At 45.4% G+C, this 17,148-nt stretch overlaps 3 protein-coding genes across 4 annotated transcripts; all 3 read right to left on the reverse strand.

The window, feature by feature from the left end:
* Positions 1-132: 132 nt before the first annotated feature.
* LOC106648556 (RNA-binding protein NOB1) lies at positions 133-2,032 on the reverse strand. The gene is made up of 5 exons (XM_014365512.2): positions 1,842-2,032; positions 1,579-1,711; positions 1,019-1,498; positions 597-931; positions 133-514 (listed from the first exon to the last, which is right to left on the reverse strand). The coding sequence occupies exons 1-5, from the start codon at positions 1,911-1,913 to the stop codon at positions 251-253; spliced, it is 1,284 nt and encodes a 427-aa protein (XP_014220998.1). The 5' UTR covers positions 1,914-2,032; the 3' UTR covers positions 133-250.
* Positions 2,033-4,577: 2,545 nt separating this feature from the next.
* Positions 4,578-14,645, reverse strand: LOC106648657 (vitellogenin receptor-like). Of its 2 annotated transcripts, XM_014365721.2 has the most exons (16): positions 14,268-14,645; positions 13,284-13,461; positions 12,111-12,244; positions 11,908-12,042; positions 11,444-11,846; positions 10,616-10,741; positions 9,632-10,019; positions 9,362-9,563; positions 9,103-9,294; positions 8,917-9,037; positions 8,645-8,785; positions 7,961-8,566; positions 7,771-7,898; positions 5,104-7,700; positions 4,891-5,023; positions 4,578-4,820 (listed from the first exon to the last, which is right to left on the reverse strand). In XM_014365721.2, exons 2-16 carry the CDS (start codon positions 13,381-13,383, stop codon positions 4,707-4,709), a joined length of 5,520 nt encoding a protein of 1,839 aa, XP_014221207.1. In that variant the 5' UTR covers positions 13,384-13,461; positions 14,268-14,645; the 3' UTR covers positions 4,578-4,706. The 2 variants fall into 2 exon arrangements, with proteins under 2 accessions (XP_014221207.1, XP_014221208.1); XM_014365722.2 differs by lacking the exons at positions 10,616-10,741; positions 11,444-11,846; positions 11,908-12,042; ... (1 more) ...; positions 13,284-13,461; positions 14,268-14,645 and adding an exon at positions 10,800-11,156.
* Positions 14,646-15,548: 903 nt separating this feature from the next.
* On the reverse strand, positions 15,549-17,148 carry LOC106648501 (PR domain zinc finger protein 16-like). Its single transcript, XM_014365428.2, has 3 exons — positions 16,920-17,148; positions 15,971-16,664; positions 15,549-15,909 (listed from the first exon to the last, which is right to left on the reverse strand). The coding sequence occupies exons 1-3, from the start codon at positions 16,972-16,974 to the stop codon at positions 15,756-15,758; spliced, it is 903 nt and encodes a 300-aa protein (XP_014220914.1). The 5' UTR covers positions 16,975-17,148; the 3' UTR covers positions 15,549-15,755.

The raw sequence follows: 17,148 nt of genomic DNA on the forward strand, positions 1-17,148 counted from the left end.
TGTTTTTTGATGATCTGCTTGGAAATATTATTTATTTAATCATGTTAAGTGTAAGCAAAATCTTTTGTTATGCAATCTACAAATATTATAACTATGATAATAAAAGAGTTTACCAATTAACTGATTCAAAAATTTTAAATAAAACAATTTTATTTATACCAAAATACTTATTATAAGTATTTACATAACTAATGAACTATTTCTATGATTTAACAAATATTGATAAAGAAGTAAAATAATTCTTTTTCATCTATTTTTTTCTATTCTTCATAGGCTGGTTAGGATTTCTCCTTTGCCAATGTTTAAGACCAGTATTCCCTCTGATACCAAGCATTGCAGCTCTAGAATTTACATCATGCAGGACAAAAGGTGAGTACCCAGCTATATAATCTTCATTTAAGGGATCGTTTATTTTTCTTCCAAGCTTGGTAGGCCTTTGATCAGGCACAGGCTGATCTTCGCATAAAATTGGATTACATGCATGTTTACCCCCTTGCATTGTTGGAAGTGAAAACTGAAAACACGTTAGATTAATTATTAATTGACCATCAAACATTTTTAAAACTTTGAGATGTTCATTGAAAATATATTTTTACCCTTTTGCCTTTGGTACTCAATTTTTTTCTAAAATTAATGTGAATTTTTTGTTTGCCTTCATCATCGATTGAAACAGCTACTTTTTTCAAGGTCTTATTCCCACAATGAGGACAGAAAACTTTTGTGACATTAGGTGTTGTTTTGAAACAAGCGTGACATCTCATGATAAACGTTCTCATGTGCTTGATAACTTTTCCATCCAAAGAAGCAACGTTCAATCCTATTTGCATTAAAACATTTTGCATTGCAAAATCCATAGTTAAACAAGCAACAGTAGCAGCTTTCTCTTTGACAGCTGTGCAATTCATTTGTTTTGTTACTTCCTTTATGTTGGCTAAAAAAAAAAATGATTTTATAGTTAATATATTTTCTGAAAAGAGTGATAGTAACTATAAAAATTAAAATAAGTTTAATCAATTACATGGAGTAATCCAGCCACTGTCGTCATCTGTGTCCTCACTGTCGCTTGCCTCCTCATCATATTCTGATTCTGATCCTGAACTTTCATTAGAATCAGAATCATCACTTATTACTGTCTTAGGGGTTTCATCACTAGACTCATTTTTTTCTTCAAGTGTACTATTTGGTTCTTCAATGTTTTCAGAACCATTCTCAGAAGACTCAATTATGGCATTTGCAGGAGACTCATTATTTTCTTCAATTGCACTGTTTGATGTTTTGGTATCATCAGAATCACTTTTTGATGATGGAATTACATTTTTAGGAGCATTGTTATGATTGCGAATGCTACTGTCTATAATTTGTTTTTTCCTTTCTGGTTCTGTTTTGAGATGATCAACTCCAACACGTTCTCTCTCATAACGATACGTCAATGCCATAACTCTAATGTCAGTAGCAGACAAACTTGCATAGTCACCAGTTTTTTTGGAAAATTCAGTGACTGAAAATTTTAAAATAGAAAAATATGAATAAATACTTAAATTACTGCAAAAGATTAAAAAAGAATAGATTCAAAATTACCAAAGTGTACATCTTCTGGAAAAGGTTCGTTAACTTCTAGATCATAAGGAAGAACAACCAATCTCTTCAATTGTCTCTTACTTTTGATTTCATCAATCACACTCGGTTCCGTAATAATTGTTTCACCAATATCCTAAAAATTTATTAAAAATAATGAATATAATTATTTGTCATAACAGGCGCATGGGTATATTTTTAACCTATAGATCAGCTATTACTGATATCATAACAATTATAACGAATTTGTATGTAGTATAGTTTACCTGGAGTTGAGCATTTTTAATGAATGCACTCGTATCCACAATTAAAAATTTTACTTTATTATTATCGTCCATGTTTGCAAATATCTATTTAATTTTTAAAGCAAAACAAAATTTGAAACGTTATTTTCGTGCTCATATGATGAAAAACTGGAATAATCAGTAAGACTGTAAGCACGTGGACAGTAGCGGCAGCGGCACTTGCCAGTGGTGCACGGTTTTAACTTGTACATACAAGTTACAACTCGCAGGCTCGCGTAAATGCGAGCGGCAAATTTGAATCATTTTGTCAACTCTTAATTTTTGACGAATGATTGTTATGCAGCTCTCACGGTCTGGAAATTGTTTCATTACACTTGAAAGATAATTTTATTGTTTTTACTTGAAGACTAACGAGTCAATTTGAATTTGAAAGTTAAATTTTTATTGTTATTATTCAATTAAATATTTTTTTTTTTTACTTACACCATTTTCAAAAAAAGGCGAATTTGTCTTTATGTTAGACTTATGCAGTCAGTTAAAAAATTTAAAACATACATTTATACAACAGAAGTCAACATTGACAAAAATACTACATTCAATAATTGTTATTTACATTGAATTTAACTAACCTTACAAGTTATATTAATACGGGGTTTAAATGATCAAACAATTCATTTCATTAAAATATTTCATAAATGCATGAATCGAAACAAACAACAATCATCAGTCAGTAGGGCATAAAAATATTCGATTCATACGATAGTAATTTAATGATGTTACAGTGTAATTGACCTCGAGTCACGCGATAAGAATCTCGCTACTGATCAGGGAACTTGGTTTTGCACAAAACCTAAGCAAAAAATGAGTAGGAACATGCTTTTACACGTCCTGACATCAAATTGAATTGCCGCATAAGTTATAAATTGACAGCAGCAAGTTGGTCGATAAAGAAATTACACGGTGTCTCTGCGTGAAAGTCGACGCTACTATCGATGGCTATGTTACGGCGCGCTTTTCACAAGTCATAACGCTGGCAGCTTCTAACATTGAGTTTATCAAGTTTACATTAGGAAAAAGTTACGTTTGTAAGAGTTCTCATTCACGATCAAAGCAAGTTCGTTATACTTCTCGCTTTGGATAATTTTAAGCGTAACCAAAATGTTTAAAGTGAGGCGATTATTGAGTGTAGGTTTTCAAATGCCTCTGCGACAATTGCAAAAAAACGTGAAGAGTGTATACCAAATCGGACAAACCCATCGCTCTCCATCGAAAGAAGCATGTTTAGCACGTCACACAAGGCGTCATCGTGGGTCGATTTCAAGCCACCTGCGGAAGCAAGAACAATTCGGCAGTGTTATACCTACTCTTCGAGGCCATTGAACGATAAGAAGCCACCCATGGTACGCGACAAAACGGATGAAGAGACCAAATTAATATGCTTTATGTGTAATTCGTCTAAGCACCTAATCATCAAGACTTCCAAGATTAACACAATCTATTGTGTCTGCCGCAAGTGCAATTGTAAAATATTCCGTTCAGGACAATTGGAGATATGGACCTATGGCATAGAATTGTATAAAATTAGCTGGACCAGATGTATTATACTATTCACAGGCTTACATTACTTTTACTTATCGTTTCACTGATTCCTTTCATAATACCTATATTTGAAAGCTTGTACAGTTTTCCTCCATTTTTTCAACAAATAAAGAACTTATTGATAGATTTCTAATCGTAATAAAAATTTTTATTATAAACCCGTTTGTCTATATGAGTAAATCTAGTGAAATTTTAAAATTTGCAGCCATGTTCACATTTCCGAATTTTTCATGTTCCGTTTTCAATATTCCGATTTTCAAACATTCCGAATTTTACACACTTATCCTAATATTTTATCAATTCGAAATGTGAACATGGCTCGTCAAATTTAATGCCTTTTCTAAATTCGGGCTCAGATTTAAGGTCCAATACTAGTTCAAAAGTTATGTTCGTTTAAACATAAAAAAATGTATAAATTTTCCATGTTTTGCACAGATTTTTTCGTTTTTTTATGTTTAAACGATCATAACTTTCGAACTATGGATCTCAAATCTGAGCCCGGATTTGGAAAGGGCAGTAAATGCTAAATCAAATTAAAAAAGGTTATTCAAAAGATTAAATTAACATTTTATTAAATAAAAATATACAATTGCTTTGACGCAGAAACACTTGTGCGTTTATAATGACGAAAAATTATGATACGACTTTTCACTGGAGATTTTCTTACACCTAAGATTTAACATTCAATTCAATAAATGTAAAAGGATATACATTTATATAAGAATATTTCTCTTTCGACAATTCACTATTCATAAAAATAACGATTCGCAACAATTCGTTACGTAATAAAGCAAATAAACGTAATTCGATGCCTTCTCCGCGCATCCCATTAAAATTCATTACAATAATGGAGTAAAATTTAGTATACATATTTAAAATGCTATTCAAAATGCATAGGCCTTAAATAAAAACATTAAATAAAAGAACCTAACAACAGTTACATAAATAAGTGTGTTTTACAAACGTATAAAATAAAATATCTTAAACAATCATTAATAAAAAAGAACGTTCGGTACAATTAAAATTGTATCTTAAAAACATGGCAACTCGTGAGACACGTGACATTGAAAAAAAAATAAAAATAAAAACTGCATCGTCGATTTTTTTTTCAGGCCCGCGACACAAACAAATTTCTTCGCGCGTAGAGTATACGTTATATTGTATATATTACTTAAAAATGCGATGCAGGGTATAATTAAAAAAAAAAAAACAATTTTTTCACATCACCATCACACACAAAAGGGGAGGATCGATGTTATCATTTCCGCTTCGCTCGAGGCGCGCAGATCAACGAATCAGTCGAGAGTTGTAATTTGTGCTAAAGTTTTCATCCGTTTCCGCATCGGACGCCTCGCCCGCTACCTCCAATATACCTTTCGAGCCCAATGCCTGCTGATTGGTCTGTAAATTCAACCGAAAGAGCAACCGATAAGTCGTGTATAAAAAGTCATAAGTCTTCTCGTCGTCGTACCTTTGCATTGGTCATCTCCGTTATGGGATTGGAGTACTCGTGCTCGCCGGGCACGAGCAAGGAACCGCTGGTGCCCAGATGATGATGGCTGTTGTTGTTTCTGCGAGCGAAGGAAGGATTTTGGAAACGTATGCTGCAGGAGAAAAGAAAAAAAGACAATTAGTAAAGGACGAATAAGAACTGTCAAAGATCGCTCGCTAGTATATTTTATACCTGAGATCTCGGCCCTTGAAGAATCCGGGCTTCTGCTTCCTGAGATAGAAGAAAAGGGCCCCGAGCACGAGGAAGGCGACGAAGGTGACGCCGAGGCCGGCGTAAGTGGCGATGCTCCTGTTGTCGTTGTCGTTACTCTTGCTCGGAACGTGGTGGCTCAGAATGGGCTGCTCCTGGGCGGCCTCGATCTCGCTCTGGCGATCGCGCGCTCGGCTACGGGGCAGCTGGTGCACGATAGACTCGTCGTCGTTATTGCCAGTGGACGACGACGGGACCTCCACGGCGCATCCCGTGGCGTTGTCGAGCTCGGCCGGTCGGCCGTCGGAGCAGAGGCAGAGGGCCTCCCGGTCGCGGTGCACGCACAGATGCTGGCAGCCCCGATGCCGACACCTGTTCTCGCCGCTCGGCTGGCGCGAGATCTGCGCGATCACGAAGAGGCCGTTGATGTTGTTGCCCCCCACGGAGATGACGCTGTAGCTCTTGTCGCCGTAGAGCTCGCGCTTCCTCAGGGTCGGCGTGGACTCGCCCTTCCAGTAGAGGGCGTCCTCGAACAGCTGCAGGCCGATGGGCTTGATGAGGAGGGCCGGCAGCACGACTCGCCTGTCGCTGCCGTCCAGCTTGACCGAGTCGATGTTGGTCTGCGAGTTGTCGGCCCAGTAGAGGATCGAGCGATGATGGTCGAGGGCGAGGCCGCTGACCACCGCGACGTTGTCGTGCACGAGGACCAGCTCGTTGCCGCCCGCCAGGTCGCTCCGCCTGATCTGGCCACTGGGCGTCTCGTAGATCTTCCAGGAGACCTGGGCCCAGAACAGGTACTCCTTGAGCGGCTCGACCGCGAGGGCCGTCACCTTGTTGTTGGCGGCCTCGATCGCGGCGATGCGGGCGCACTTGTCCTCCTCGACGCTGCAGGCCTTGATCGCCGGCCTCTGGCCGTTGTCGAAGTAGTAGACGTTGTCGGTGATCCAGTCGACCGCCAACACCTGAGGCCGGCCCACCTGGCTCAGGGCGGTGCTGCGCTTCTTCGTGTCGACGCTCATCTTGTTGATCATGCCGGCCAGCTCGTTGCTCCAGTAGAGGCTGTTGTCGCGCGCGTTCCAGTCCAGGCCGGATATCTCGACGCCCGGCTCGTGATGGAGGATCGTGAGGGACTGGTGCTGCGAGGCCAGGGACATGAGCCTGATGTCGTCCTTGGTCGCGGTGATCATCTTGACGGGCGGCCCCGTGGCCTTGCACGAGACCCGATTGAGCCTCAGGGCGTAGCCCTCGAAGCAGGAGCAGGCGTACGAGCCGGGCCTGTTCTGGCACAACTGCGGACAGACGCCCTGGGCGCACTCGTCCACGTCGTGGCAGCTGTGGCCGTCGGGCCCGAGGCTGTAGCCCTCGCGGCACGAGCAGACCGGGCCCAGGGGCGTCTTGTGGCAGACGTTCTCGCAGCTCGACCTGTCCTGGCAGGCGGTGGCGCACTGGCCGCCCTCGTCGCTGCCGTCGAGGCAGTGGCGCTCGCCGTCGCACAGCTTGAACAGGGCCAGGCAGTGGCCCGTCGTCCGGCAGGCGTACTCGCCCTCGGAGCAGTTGCCCCGACTGGACGATGAGGTCGCAGTTACTCCGGCGACCGGCGTGAGCCAGGAGAAGCCCTTGGAGCGCTCGGCGCAGTGCTCCTCGTCCGAGTTGTCGCCGCAGTCGTCGCTCTTGTCGCAGAGCCAGTCGAGGGGCACGCACTTGCCGTTGGCGCAGCTGAACTGGCTGGCGGCGAGGCACCTGCCGCAGTCCTCCTCGTCGTCGCCCGCGGGGCAGTCCGACTGGCCGTCGCACTTCAGGCGCTCGCCGACGCAGAGCGAGCTGTTGCGACACCTGTACTCGCCCGAGCCGCAGATCAGAGCGTCGTACCTGTCCTGATTCGGGCAGTCGAGCTCGTCCGAGTTGTCGTCGCAGTCGTCGACGCCGTTGCAGCGCAGCAGCAGATCGATGCAGCGCCCGTTGCGGCAGCTGAACATGCTCGCGGCGCACTCGCTGGGCTTGCACGAGGCGTACTCGTCCGAGCCGTCCGAGCAGTCGACCTGGCCGTCGCACTCCCAGTTCTTGGGTATGCAGAGGCCGTTGCGGCAGCGAAAGAAGTGCTCCTTGCAGGCGTGATCCGCGTGGCAGTTCTCCTCGTCCGAGAAGTCGTCGCAGTCGTTCTCGCCGTTGCACAGCGAAGCTTTGGGGACGCACCAATGGCCGTTTCTGCAGCGAAACTCGTCGCTGGTGCAGTTGCTGCCGCTGCTGCTGCTGGGGCAGCTCTGCTCGTCCGAGTGGTCCGGACAGTCGAAGTAGCCGTTGCATCGCTGGGCCAGGTCGAGGCATCTGCTGCCGTCCGAGCAAGCGAACTGATCCTCGCTGACTCGACAATTAGGGCTGGACGAAGCGGTCGTGGCGGCGATCTTGCAGTCCCGCTCGTCCTCGCCGTCCGGGCAGTCGTTCTTGCCGTCGCAGCCGAGGCTCTTCTTGATGCACTTGTCGCTGGCCGAGCACCTGATCTCGTCGTCGCCGCAGCTCGCCTTCAGTCGGCAAGACTTTAGATCGGTATTGATGAGGTAGCCGCTTGGACAGGCGCAGATCTGCATAATGAAATATATCATAAATATATAACTAAAACGAACGAGAAGCAAGTCCGAGGAGATGTGTTACGTGTTTGGTGGCGTTGGTGACGAGGCAGATGTGCGTGCAGTCGCCGTTGTTGACGCGACACGGATGCTCGACTCCGGTACGCGGGCCGTCGATCGTCTGCAGCAGCAGCGGATGGGTGTGCGGCACCTCTGCGAGAACAAACGATCGAATAAACTCGAGTCGAACGCGACGGAAAATCATTTCAACTCACGCAAATTGAGGCCCTTGCTGCCCGAGACGATGTGCCTCTTGTCGGCCCAGTTGAGCCGACTCGATCTGTGCGACGTCCAGAATATCTCGGCGTCGAGGACGGCCAGCGAGACGGGCGCCTGGAGGCCCGTGCGAAACAGCAGCCTCTGCTGGCCCTGCAGGTCGCAGCTCTCGATGCGACCGGTGCCCTCGTCGGCCCAGTAGAGTCGCCTCGAGTCCGCGTCGTAGGCCAGCGCGACGGTCGGCCCGTACAAGCCGCTCTCGACCACGTGGGTGCGCGAGCCCAGGCCGTTCATCTGCAGCCGATCGATGTGGAACTCGTCGCTGGCCCGGAACACGACGAACATCGTGCCCTCCTCCGGGATCAGCAGCAGCGCGTACGGATTCTCCGTGTAGGAGAACTCGGTCTTCTCGCCGGTCGTCAGGCTGTAGACCTCGACCTTCTTGTGGACGGTGTTGCTCTTGTAGAGATTGTTGCCGAGGTGATCGAAGCCGATGCTCTCCACGACCTCGTTGACGATCGGTATTATGTGATTGACGAGGCCGGTGCGCGGATTGAAGCGAAAGATCGACTTGTAGCTCATCTCGTCGGCGGCGATTATCGTATCTTTTACGTTAATTACGATACATCGAGATTTGTTTACGAATTTTTCTACATATATATATATATATAAGTATAGTTTACCAGCGAGCGAGTCGTAGGTCAGCGCGGTGATATGATCCGACGTGATGCTGGAGCTCATTCTCGGCCTCCCGAGCAGCTCGTGATAATAGTCCATGATTGTGTTGCCGGCCGCGATCGCAATGTGTTTCCGCTTAACCGAGTCTGGTGTTGTTGTGCGTTGTTGCGCCGGATAAGATATTGCAATGCGTATGCAAAAGACAAACACAGACGTCATTTCTCGTTCTCTCTGTTTGGCTCAACAAAGTGCGTATGTCGTTATACAGCTACGTTACCTCTGCAAGTTCGGCGATCCTCGTTGAGCTCCTTGTCGAGGGTGCAGGCGCACGAGAAGCTCTTGTTGGCCGACAGCAGGCACAGCTGAGCGCACGGCTTGGTCACGCACGGATTCGCGTACTAAAATCCCATCGATCGAGGCTCATTGCAAATGCAGTCGTTTAATTTTTATACAATGTAATTACCTTGACTTTCAAGGTCGAGTGGTAGATGTGGATGCCGTAGACCGTCTCGTTCTTCTGGAACAGGGTCTTGTAGTCCTTGCCGCTGAACTTGTCGCACGAGTGGATGCTGTTGGTGTTCCAGTCGCTCCAGTACAGTCGGTTCTCGAAGATGGCGATCGAGTACGGATGCTTGGCCACGTCGTGCAGTACCGTCTTTACACATATTCATGCGATTAATAAATTAGTCAAAGTACAGTCGGACTTTGTAATTCGCAATTACCCTGCGGTCTTTGCCGTCCAGCTGTATGGACTCGATGACTTTGAGCTTGGCGTCGACCCAGTAGAGCCGCTTGTTCGGATAGTCGATGGTGAGGCCGTTGGGCCAGCCGATCTTGTCGCTTATGAAGGCCGTGCGATTGCTCCCGTCCATGTAGGCCAGCGATATGTGCGGCTTCTCGCCCCAGTCGCTCCAGAACACTTTGCTATTATACATGGACGAATTTCTTAATATTATCCCAGCTCCTATTCGAGATCATAATTGATTAATTACCCCTCGGAGGGCAGCAGAGCGATGCCGCGCGGCTTCTCCGTGTTCTCCTTGACGATGACCGTGCAGAAGGCGCCGCCCTTGCTGCAGACCCCGATGTGCTTGTACATGCTGTCGGTGAAGTAGATGTTGCCGGTGACCCAGTCGACGGCGATGTCCTCCGGGCAGCCGAGGCCCGCCGTGACGATCACCTCGCGCTTCGTGCCGTCCTCGAGGCTGCGAAAGATGGCCTCGTCCCCGAGCTGTATGTCCGACCAGTAGACGTAGTTCGAGTCCAGCGAAACCCCCACCACGTGCTGCAGATTGTTGGCTATTTGAAAGTACACCTTGGACTCGAGATAGTAGCCCCTTATCGACGTCTTCGAGGCGAAAATCATCAGCGCTTCGCCGGCTATCGTACATAATACAACACACACACACACACGCATGTGAGAATTTGCTCGGCATTTTTATCCTAGCAATTAGTAGCCGATTCTCCCCCTCAACGGCATCGATTGATTATCCTACATGCGGTATCGCGATAAATTCGGTCATGCGCTACGCGAATAGACTTTGAAGCAGCTCGCAGACTGCAGAGAGACCACGCGAAACAAATATACGAATTACTTACGTTGTATATGCTATGCATGGTATATATATACGGACGCGATAGAGATAATTGTGCATTTGCTGTGCATCGAGCGGCGCGTGCTTTTACATAAACATCATGTATATGCTGTACCGGGGCAGATGGAACATTGGCAGAAAGATAAATGCGCTTAAATTCACGTTGCGGGGTCTTATGCTGCGTTATGTATATATTGGGAAAATATTATCCGCGCCAGAGTGATAATGATTGTTGTACGTACGACGCGCGCGCGACGCAGTAGTCTCATATTTTCGACGAATATAATAATATATAAATGCCCTGTGCAAGTTGATTTTTTATATAAGCTCGAGACACGGAAAATTTCTGCGTCGATGTACGACGACGACGATGATATTTACACTCGGCCTTGCAGCTCCTGCGATCGTCTTGGAGAACGTAGCCGTACTCGCAGTCGCACTGATACGTGCCGTTGCCGTTGCGACATATCTGCTCGCACACGCCGTAAGTTTCGCACTCGTTGATATCTGCATGTAACGCATGGAAAAGCAAAGGAGAAAAATTATGAAAAAAATATCGACGTACCTTGATCGGGCCGAACGAGCTCGGACGAGGAGGAGGAGGAGGAAGAGGAGTCGGCAGCCTCTACGCCACCAACGACTCCTCCTCGTCGTAGCGGCAGCAACAAAGACGACGACGACGACGACCACCACAGCAGGCAGTGGAACAACAAAACGAGCGCGTAGATTTCGCGGGCCATAGTCCGGCTGGCTGCGTATTACACAACTAATGATTTATATCGTATAATGTATAAAGCGGCCCCGAGCCGATTGTCTTTTGTGTAGCACTTCCGAGGGTGCGCGCACTGACTCGAGACTCGAGAGAGAAAAGTATCACTCTATATGTGTGCGCGCAGAGAGAGAGAAAGAAAGAGATGTATTAGCTCGCGAGTCAAGTATCGGCCGACCGCAGCAGCATAAGCAACAGCAGCAGCAGCAGTAGCAGCGACGAAAGAAACAGCGTCATTCTTATCAAGAGCCGCGAGTGCAACTGCGCTATTCGTTGGCCAAACTCCGACTCGAGCTGCAGCAGCAGCGATATCTTTCGCGCGACGCTCGTTGTTATTCCTCCCTTCGCTGTCGTCGTCGTCGTCGTCGTCTTCTTCTTCGTTCGCCGCGATCGCAAAAATCGGTTCGCGCACATACCGATCTCATTCGATTTTCACTCACCCTGACATTTACCCGTCGCCGCGATGGGCTTGAAGCCGCTCGGGCAGACGCACCTCGCGACGCCCTGCGGCGTGGCCGAGCAATTGAACTGGCAGGGGGGCTGCATCTTGGCGCACTCGAGCCGGGCCTTGGCGCAGTTGTCGCGATGCTCGTCGCTGCCGTCGCCGCAGTCGTCCTGGCCGTTGCAGACGAGCTCGAGGTTGATGCAGCGCCCGTTGCTGCACAGGTGTCGCTGGGCCGAGCTCGTGCACGAGGCCGCCGTGATCGGTGCCCCGTAGCCGTCGCAGTTCTCCTCGTCCGAGGCGTCGGCGCAGTCGTTCAGGCCGTCGCACAGCCACTCCTTCATTATGCAGTGGCCCGCCACGTCCTTGCACTCGTGATCGTACGGGGCTTTGCATGTTTTCTGCGCCAAATTCGTAATTGTATCAACGAGGTGCCAGGGCTCGTACAATAGATCGACTTACGTTCGCGCGGCAGTTTTCGACCTCGTCGCTGCCGTCCAAGCAGTCTTTCTTGTTATCGCAGTAATTGTCTTTGGGTATGCAGTGGAAGCGATCGGCGCACTGGAACTCGTTCTCTTTGCAGGCGTCGGCAAAGATCTGTGCGTGTGCGCAAAATTTATTGTTTACGGACTATTTTTTTTTTGTTGGCTAGCAACGATACGTACCGGTAATGGCTTTCCGCAGTCGCGCTCGTCCGAATTGTCGCCGCAGTCGTCCTCGCTGTCGCACTTGAACGAGTGAGAGATGCATCTGCCGTTGGCGCAGAGAAAGTAAGCCGGTAGCGTGCAGTTGTTGCTCTCTGGAACACGATATATTCGACGATTGCGCGGGTGTGGACACAATTTTTTGCGATTGCCAAGAGAGAGCTCGATCGATGAACGACGGATGCGCTCGTGATAACGATTAAACTTATTATAGTATTTATTTGCTATATCGAATAATTCAATTTAAATGACAACGAGACGCGCACACGTCGGTGGATTTGAACGACGCAATAAACCATTAAGACGGATCGGGACGCGCGTTACTTATTCGCCGGGTAGTGTACACTGCTCGCGAATCGTAATTTTTCAACTATATGCATCGGTCCGACTTGGCCTCTTGATTAATCGAGCGTTTTGGTCAAATCGAGGCCCGATATCGTCATCGAGCTTTTTTCTGGAGGAGACTGTAAAGCTTTATCGTTCGGCGCGTGCGATGTAAAGAGAAAAAAATAGGCAAAATACCTCCAGCTTCTTCTCGAAACGGAGGTGCTCCTCGGAATTGTCGCCGCCCAATTCGATACGACAAAATCACCAACAAAATTACGGTATACTTTGACTTCCAAGTGACATGCGCACATTTGTTTACCTTTTCTTTTCTTTCTTTTTTTTCGTTACACAGACGTTTGTGCGCTATCGATGATATACGAGTACAGCAGGCAATAGTCGGTGCGATGCTCGAGCGATGCTGCTGCTGCACCGCCGAGCGAGGCTTATTACGGATGATTGCGCGGTAGCTATTACATTGCTATTAATGTGATTTATATACAGCAACACAGCTCGAACGATCTTCAATAGGGAATGTTAATGGCCAGATGAAAATAAACGACTGAGACACACCGGAGCTGAAAACTTCGAACCGAAGTACATACGAGTGCATTTCGCTCGTTCTCATCCAATATCCGATCTCAATTTTAACTTTTGTTTGTTTATTTTTTTTTGTCTCGCTATAGAAAACTGCACAGATAAAGATGACAATAGTAACACGGGTGGTAGCTCCGACTTTGATCGGTACGATCAACGAACGAAAGCGAAAGTAATGAATCGCGCGTAATAATTATTTCACGATCGGCTTACCTTCGACCGCGGCTGCTGCAGCGGAATCGCAGCTGACGACGACGACGAGGCCCACTACGAGAACGAGCAGCGAAAAGGACGAGCTGCGCAGCCTCTCCATCCTTCTGCGAGTGTATTATCTTTCGTCATGTAAATCGACAAGTGGGATCGCGATCTTCTCTCGCTGCTGATCTTCGGTCTTCGGCAGAACAAAAAAAAATACGACAGCGCATTAAAAGTGATTCTTCAACTTGGACGGCTCGTTAGTTAACATCGTCGTCGTTGTTGTTGTCGCACGCAGACGTACACGCAAAAAAAAGTCGAACAAAAAAACGACTAAGCGCGGCACAAGCTAGACACGACGGACACTATACTAGTCGTGACGCGCGGCACACGTTCACATCGACGCGGTATACGACACAAGGTGCGACGAAGACGACGAAAGCTTCATCGAGAGATTAAATTTGACCGTCGAGTAGTAGTAGTAGTAGTGTACAAGTGTAAGTATATATTATATTAGCCGAGAGACACTCGTATCTCTCTTTCTCTCGATGAGACACACACACACGAGTACAAGTGCGCGCACTATTGAGTTTCCGGCCGGTCGCATATATACAGGCATGCACTGCTACTTTTGCGCTGCGTACGATACGAACGAGAGAGAACGACTAATTCTCCACGAGAGACCATCGTGCCGTCGACGACGTCGTCGATGATGATGATGATGATGATGATGATGCTGATGGGACCCCGGGGCTCACACACACACACACTCCGGCCACATTTAAATAATATACTCGTTGCATATGTATCGGGTTAATGGACTCGCTTGTATGTACGTACGACAACATCCCGCTACGAGTGAGAGTACTCGGAGCTATATGTGATCGTACGTGTAGCACAGCTCCGTTCAAGTTTAACAAACGATTCGCAATCGCACACACGAGCGCGCACATTTTTACTCTCTATATTTATGATACAAAATAGAGTCCACATAGAGATTACCTGCGTGCGAAACAACAGCTGAGACTTTTTTCAAGACCGGTTTCCCCTGCGGCCGCTTCTTTAGCACTGTATTGGATACTAATTTGCAAGATTCCGCCGCGGCAAACCGATAAATTATCGTATCCTAATTCTCTCGCGTTATTCGGATTCGTTCGAGTTCCAGCCGCGAACGAATGTGTATATTATGGATTTCGAGAGCGCGAGAAAAATGTAATTATCGAAGGCGCTACGACGCGATCGGATGCTGCGAAGCCACTGCCTATTTCACGCGTATCGAATTTTCGAATGCTCCAAACTCGACTGAACTTTGTGCGCGCTTATTAACGAGTATGGCTGGGCCAAGAGACTCGACTCAAGAGTGTATATGATCTTTTCGAGCTATTATGTGTACGGCTAAACAGCTCGACACACACGGCTAGAGGCCAGCTAAGCCGTGATCCTGTGTGTACACATGCGATATACCTATATCGGCCTGTTCGTCATAACGATATTGAATCGAATTTTACGTGTTATCACCTCGCGCGAACTCGACATAGTTTCCACATGGTATGCTACGATTGTTGTTAAACTTTGAAAGCGCGAAACCATAGATGGACTCTAAATAATCGTATCCATGCAGTTTGTTCTTTCCTTGCTGAGATTAATTTTTTCGCAAAAAATACCAATTCACCGCGACGATTGATTTCGACGATTTTCCGATAACGAACGCGTGTCGAAGAATCGAATAAGCAAAAAAACTTGATTCGTAATGACAACGTCGCGACGTTTGGCTATCGTCGTTATAAGAAACGATCCGTGCTTATAAAGAAGCGCGGCTGAGCCACGCAGCGAGCACGACTCGGAGCTTGAATCAGTCAGTAATTGCGAAAGAGGAAGAAAGAATTGAATGCAACAAACATTCATTGGAGTGTAATTGTTTTTATTGTAAAATTTTGCTAAAATTTGTACTCTCAACGGTGCCATGACCTTAATTAAAAACAATTTTTATTGATATGGGGATCGAAGAAAAATCGTCAATGAAAGCTCGATAGAAATCAACGAAAATCAATTCTCACAACCATATCGAAGCAATAATAACACTCCAAATTAGATAATAGTATAATAAAAATATTAATACATTTCAATGTATCATTAAAAAATCATATGCTTAAGTACAATTAAGCTCAACAGTTGATTTAAAATAAGGACGATAATGCAATTTTTTTTTCATATCAATTAAATCAAATTCCAATTTGATACCAAATTTTTTAACAATTCATTTTTTGGAAGTATATAATAGATGTCCAACAACATGTCTCATTGAATCAAACATACAGAATTAAGCCTCTAGGTAACCTGTTAACCTTTTCAATTTCAATAAAATTCTGAATTTTTTCAATAATAATATAATATACACAATTTATAATTTAAACATGATAAAACTCTGAATTAACACATGATTCTAATATCTTTGGCTTTGCATTAGATATTTTCAATAATAAAGTAATTCTATTCTTTTCTTTGAGATAATCTATATTTGCGACAAGCTTCGGGACAATGCCGATCTAGATATCGACGTTGCGAAAACGCCTTGAAGCACAGCTCGCATCTCCACTGCCACTCGTGATGATTCCTTGTTCTTTGATGAGCTCGTAAGTTGGATCTAAACGAAAATTTTTAAATTTTCAATTACACGCAAAAGAATTATTCAAAATTTTTATTACCTATCCGCAAAGGACTTGTTACAAAAAGGACATCTGAATGGTCTTTCACCAGTGTGAAGTCTCAAGTGACCTTTCAATACCCATGGTCGATCAAAGGATTTATGACAGTATCGACAAAAGTGTAATGATTTACTTCTTCTATTGGACATCCTTTGACTGGTTGGAGATTCTCCTTTATTGACAATTAAGTTATTAGGGCTTTCATTTTCTTTAGACTCAAATTCAGTAATATTCGCTTCTGGTTTCTGATTGCACTGCAAAGTTTCTTTACTTTGCATTTGTTTACATATTGCTATTTCTGATTTTTGCATTTGGTTATAAAATGTCACTTTCTCCTGTATCACTTGCTCCTGTAAGACAATTTCAATGGGCTTTTGCTTTTTGTTATCTGCAGTAGCCACTTCAATTTCGACAACTTGAGAAGATTGAAGGCCTAATGCTGTCGCCATTTCTGTTCTACTCAACTGAGCGACTGACAAATGAACAATAGTACTGTTTTCTGTGGACTTTCTTGTATCAGCAGGAACATGTTCAAATGAGCTGTATTTTTCTTGCAAATGAAAACCAGTTACAAAAGATACTTCAGTGGATACACTGTCAAAATCAAATTTTCCATTCTTCATAAACGGATCAGCTCCTTTGGAATCAGTTTTTCTACTGTAAGTTGTACTCCACGTTAGTTTATGCTTCCGCTCTGCAGGCAAAAAATAGTTCATCAATATATTGAAATTACATTCGGCATCAAATGGTCGCGTTTTCGTATTATGATTTGTATTTGTAACGAACGGAAATATGACACTTTAGCAAGTAATCGTACAATGATTGTATTAACACACTAAACGAGACGAAAAGTTTGGAGCAAGCGATAGATTCCGTATGAAAAAACTTGTTTATAATCTTAATATCATAAACAATAAAAAAATTAAAATTAACCATCATTTCTACTTACCATCGTCGCGATCGGCGTGTCTCGATCTCACGTACTTCATTAAACACCTCGGCATTATTGCACTTAGTCAACTAGACCTGTCTGAACTGACGACACACGACGATACATGGCACTTAGTTTATCGAGACCACACATCGCTAGCATAAAAAGTCGATTTTCCTATGTTATTTCTGTTTTCGTTGCCACTATATAAATGTTTCGGCCGGGGCGAGCCGTTTTGTTGCGGACA

The sequence above is a fragment of the Trichogramma pretiosum genome, unplaced genomic scaffold (assembly GCF_000599845.2).
Source record: "Trichogramma pretiosum strain Unisexual culture from Peru unplaced genomic scaffold, Tpre_2.0 scaffold69, whole genome shotgun sequence".
Classification (NCBI taxonomy): Eukaryota; Metazoa; Arthropoda; class Insecta; order Hymenoptera; family Trichogrammatidae; genus Trichogramma; species Trichogramma pretiosum.

Excerpts from the sequence above, each read along its gene's own strand:
- LOC106648501 (XM_014365428.2), bottom strand. The coding sequence starts at position 16,974 with ATGCCGAGGTGTTTAATGAAGTACGTGAGATCGAGACACGCCGATCGC. Across the intron at positions 16,665-16,919 it reads ACACGCCGATCGCGACGATG|AGCGGAAGCATAAACTAACG; the intron begins GTAAGTAGAAAT and ends TTTTGCCTGCAG. Across the intron at positions 15,910-15,970 it reads AACAAGTCCTTTGCGGATAG|ATCCAACTTACGAGCTCATC; the intron begins GTAATAAAAATT and ends ATTTTCGTTTAG.
- LOC106648556 (XM_014365512.2), bottom strand. The coding sequence starts at position 1,913 with ATGGACGATAATAATAAAGTAAAATTTTTAATTGTGGATACGAGTGCA. Across the intron at positions 1,712-1,841 it reads TTAAAAATGCTCAACTCCAG|GATATTGGTGAAACAATTAT; the intron begins GTAAACTATACT and ends ATAAATTTTTAG. Across the intron at positions 1,499-1,578 it reads TCCAGAAGATGTACACTTTG|TCACTGAATTTTCCAAAAAA; the intron begins GTAATTTTGAAT and ends TAAAATTTTCAG.
- LOC106648657 (XM_014365721.2), bottom strand. The coding sequence starts at position 13,383 with ATGGAGAGGCTGCGCAGCTCGTCCTTTTCGCTGCTCGTTCTCGTAGTG. Across the intron at positions 9,295-9,361 it reads TGGACGGCAAAGACCGCAGG|ACGGTACTGCACGACGTGGC; the intron begins GTAATTGCGAAT and ends ATATGTGTAAAG. Across the intron at positions 7,899-7,960 it reads CAGCAAGGGCCTCAATTTGC|AGGTGCCGCACACCCATCCG; the intron begins GTGAGTTGAAAT and ends TTGTTCTCGCAG.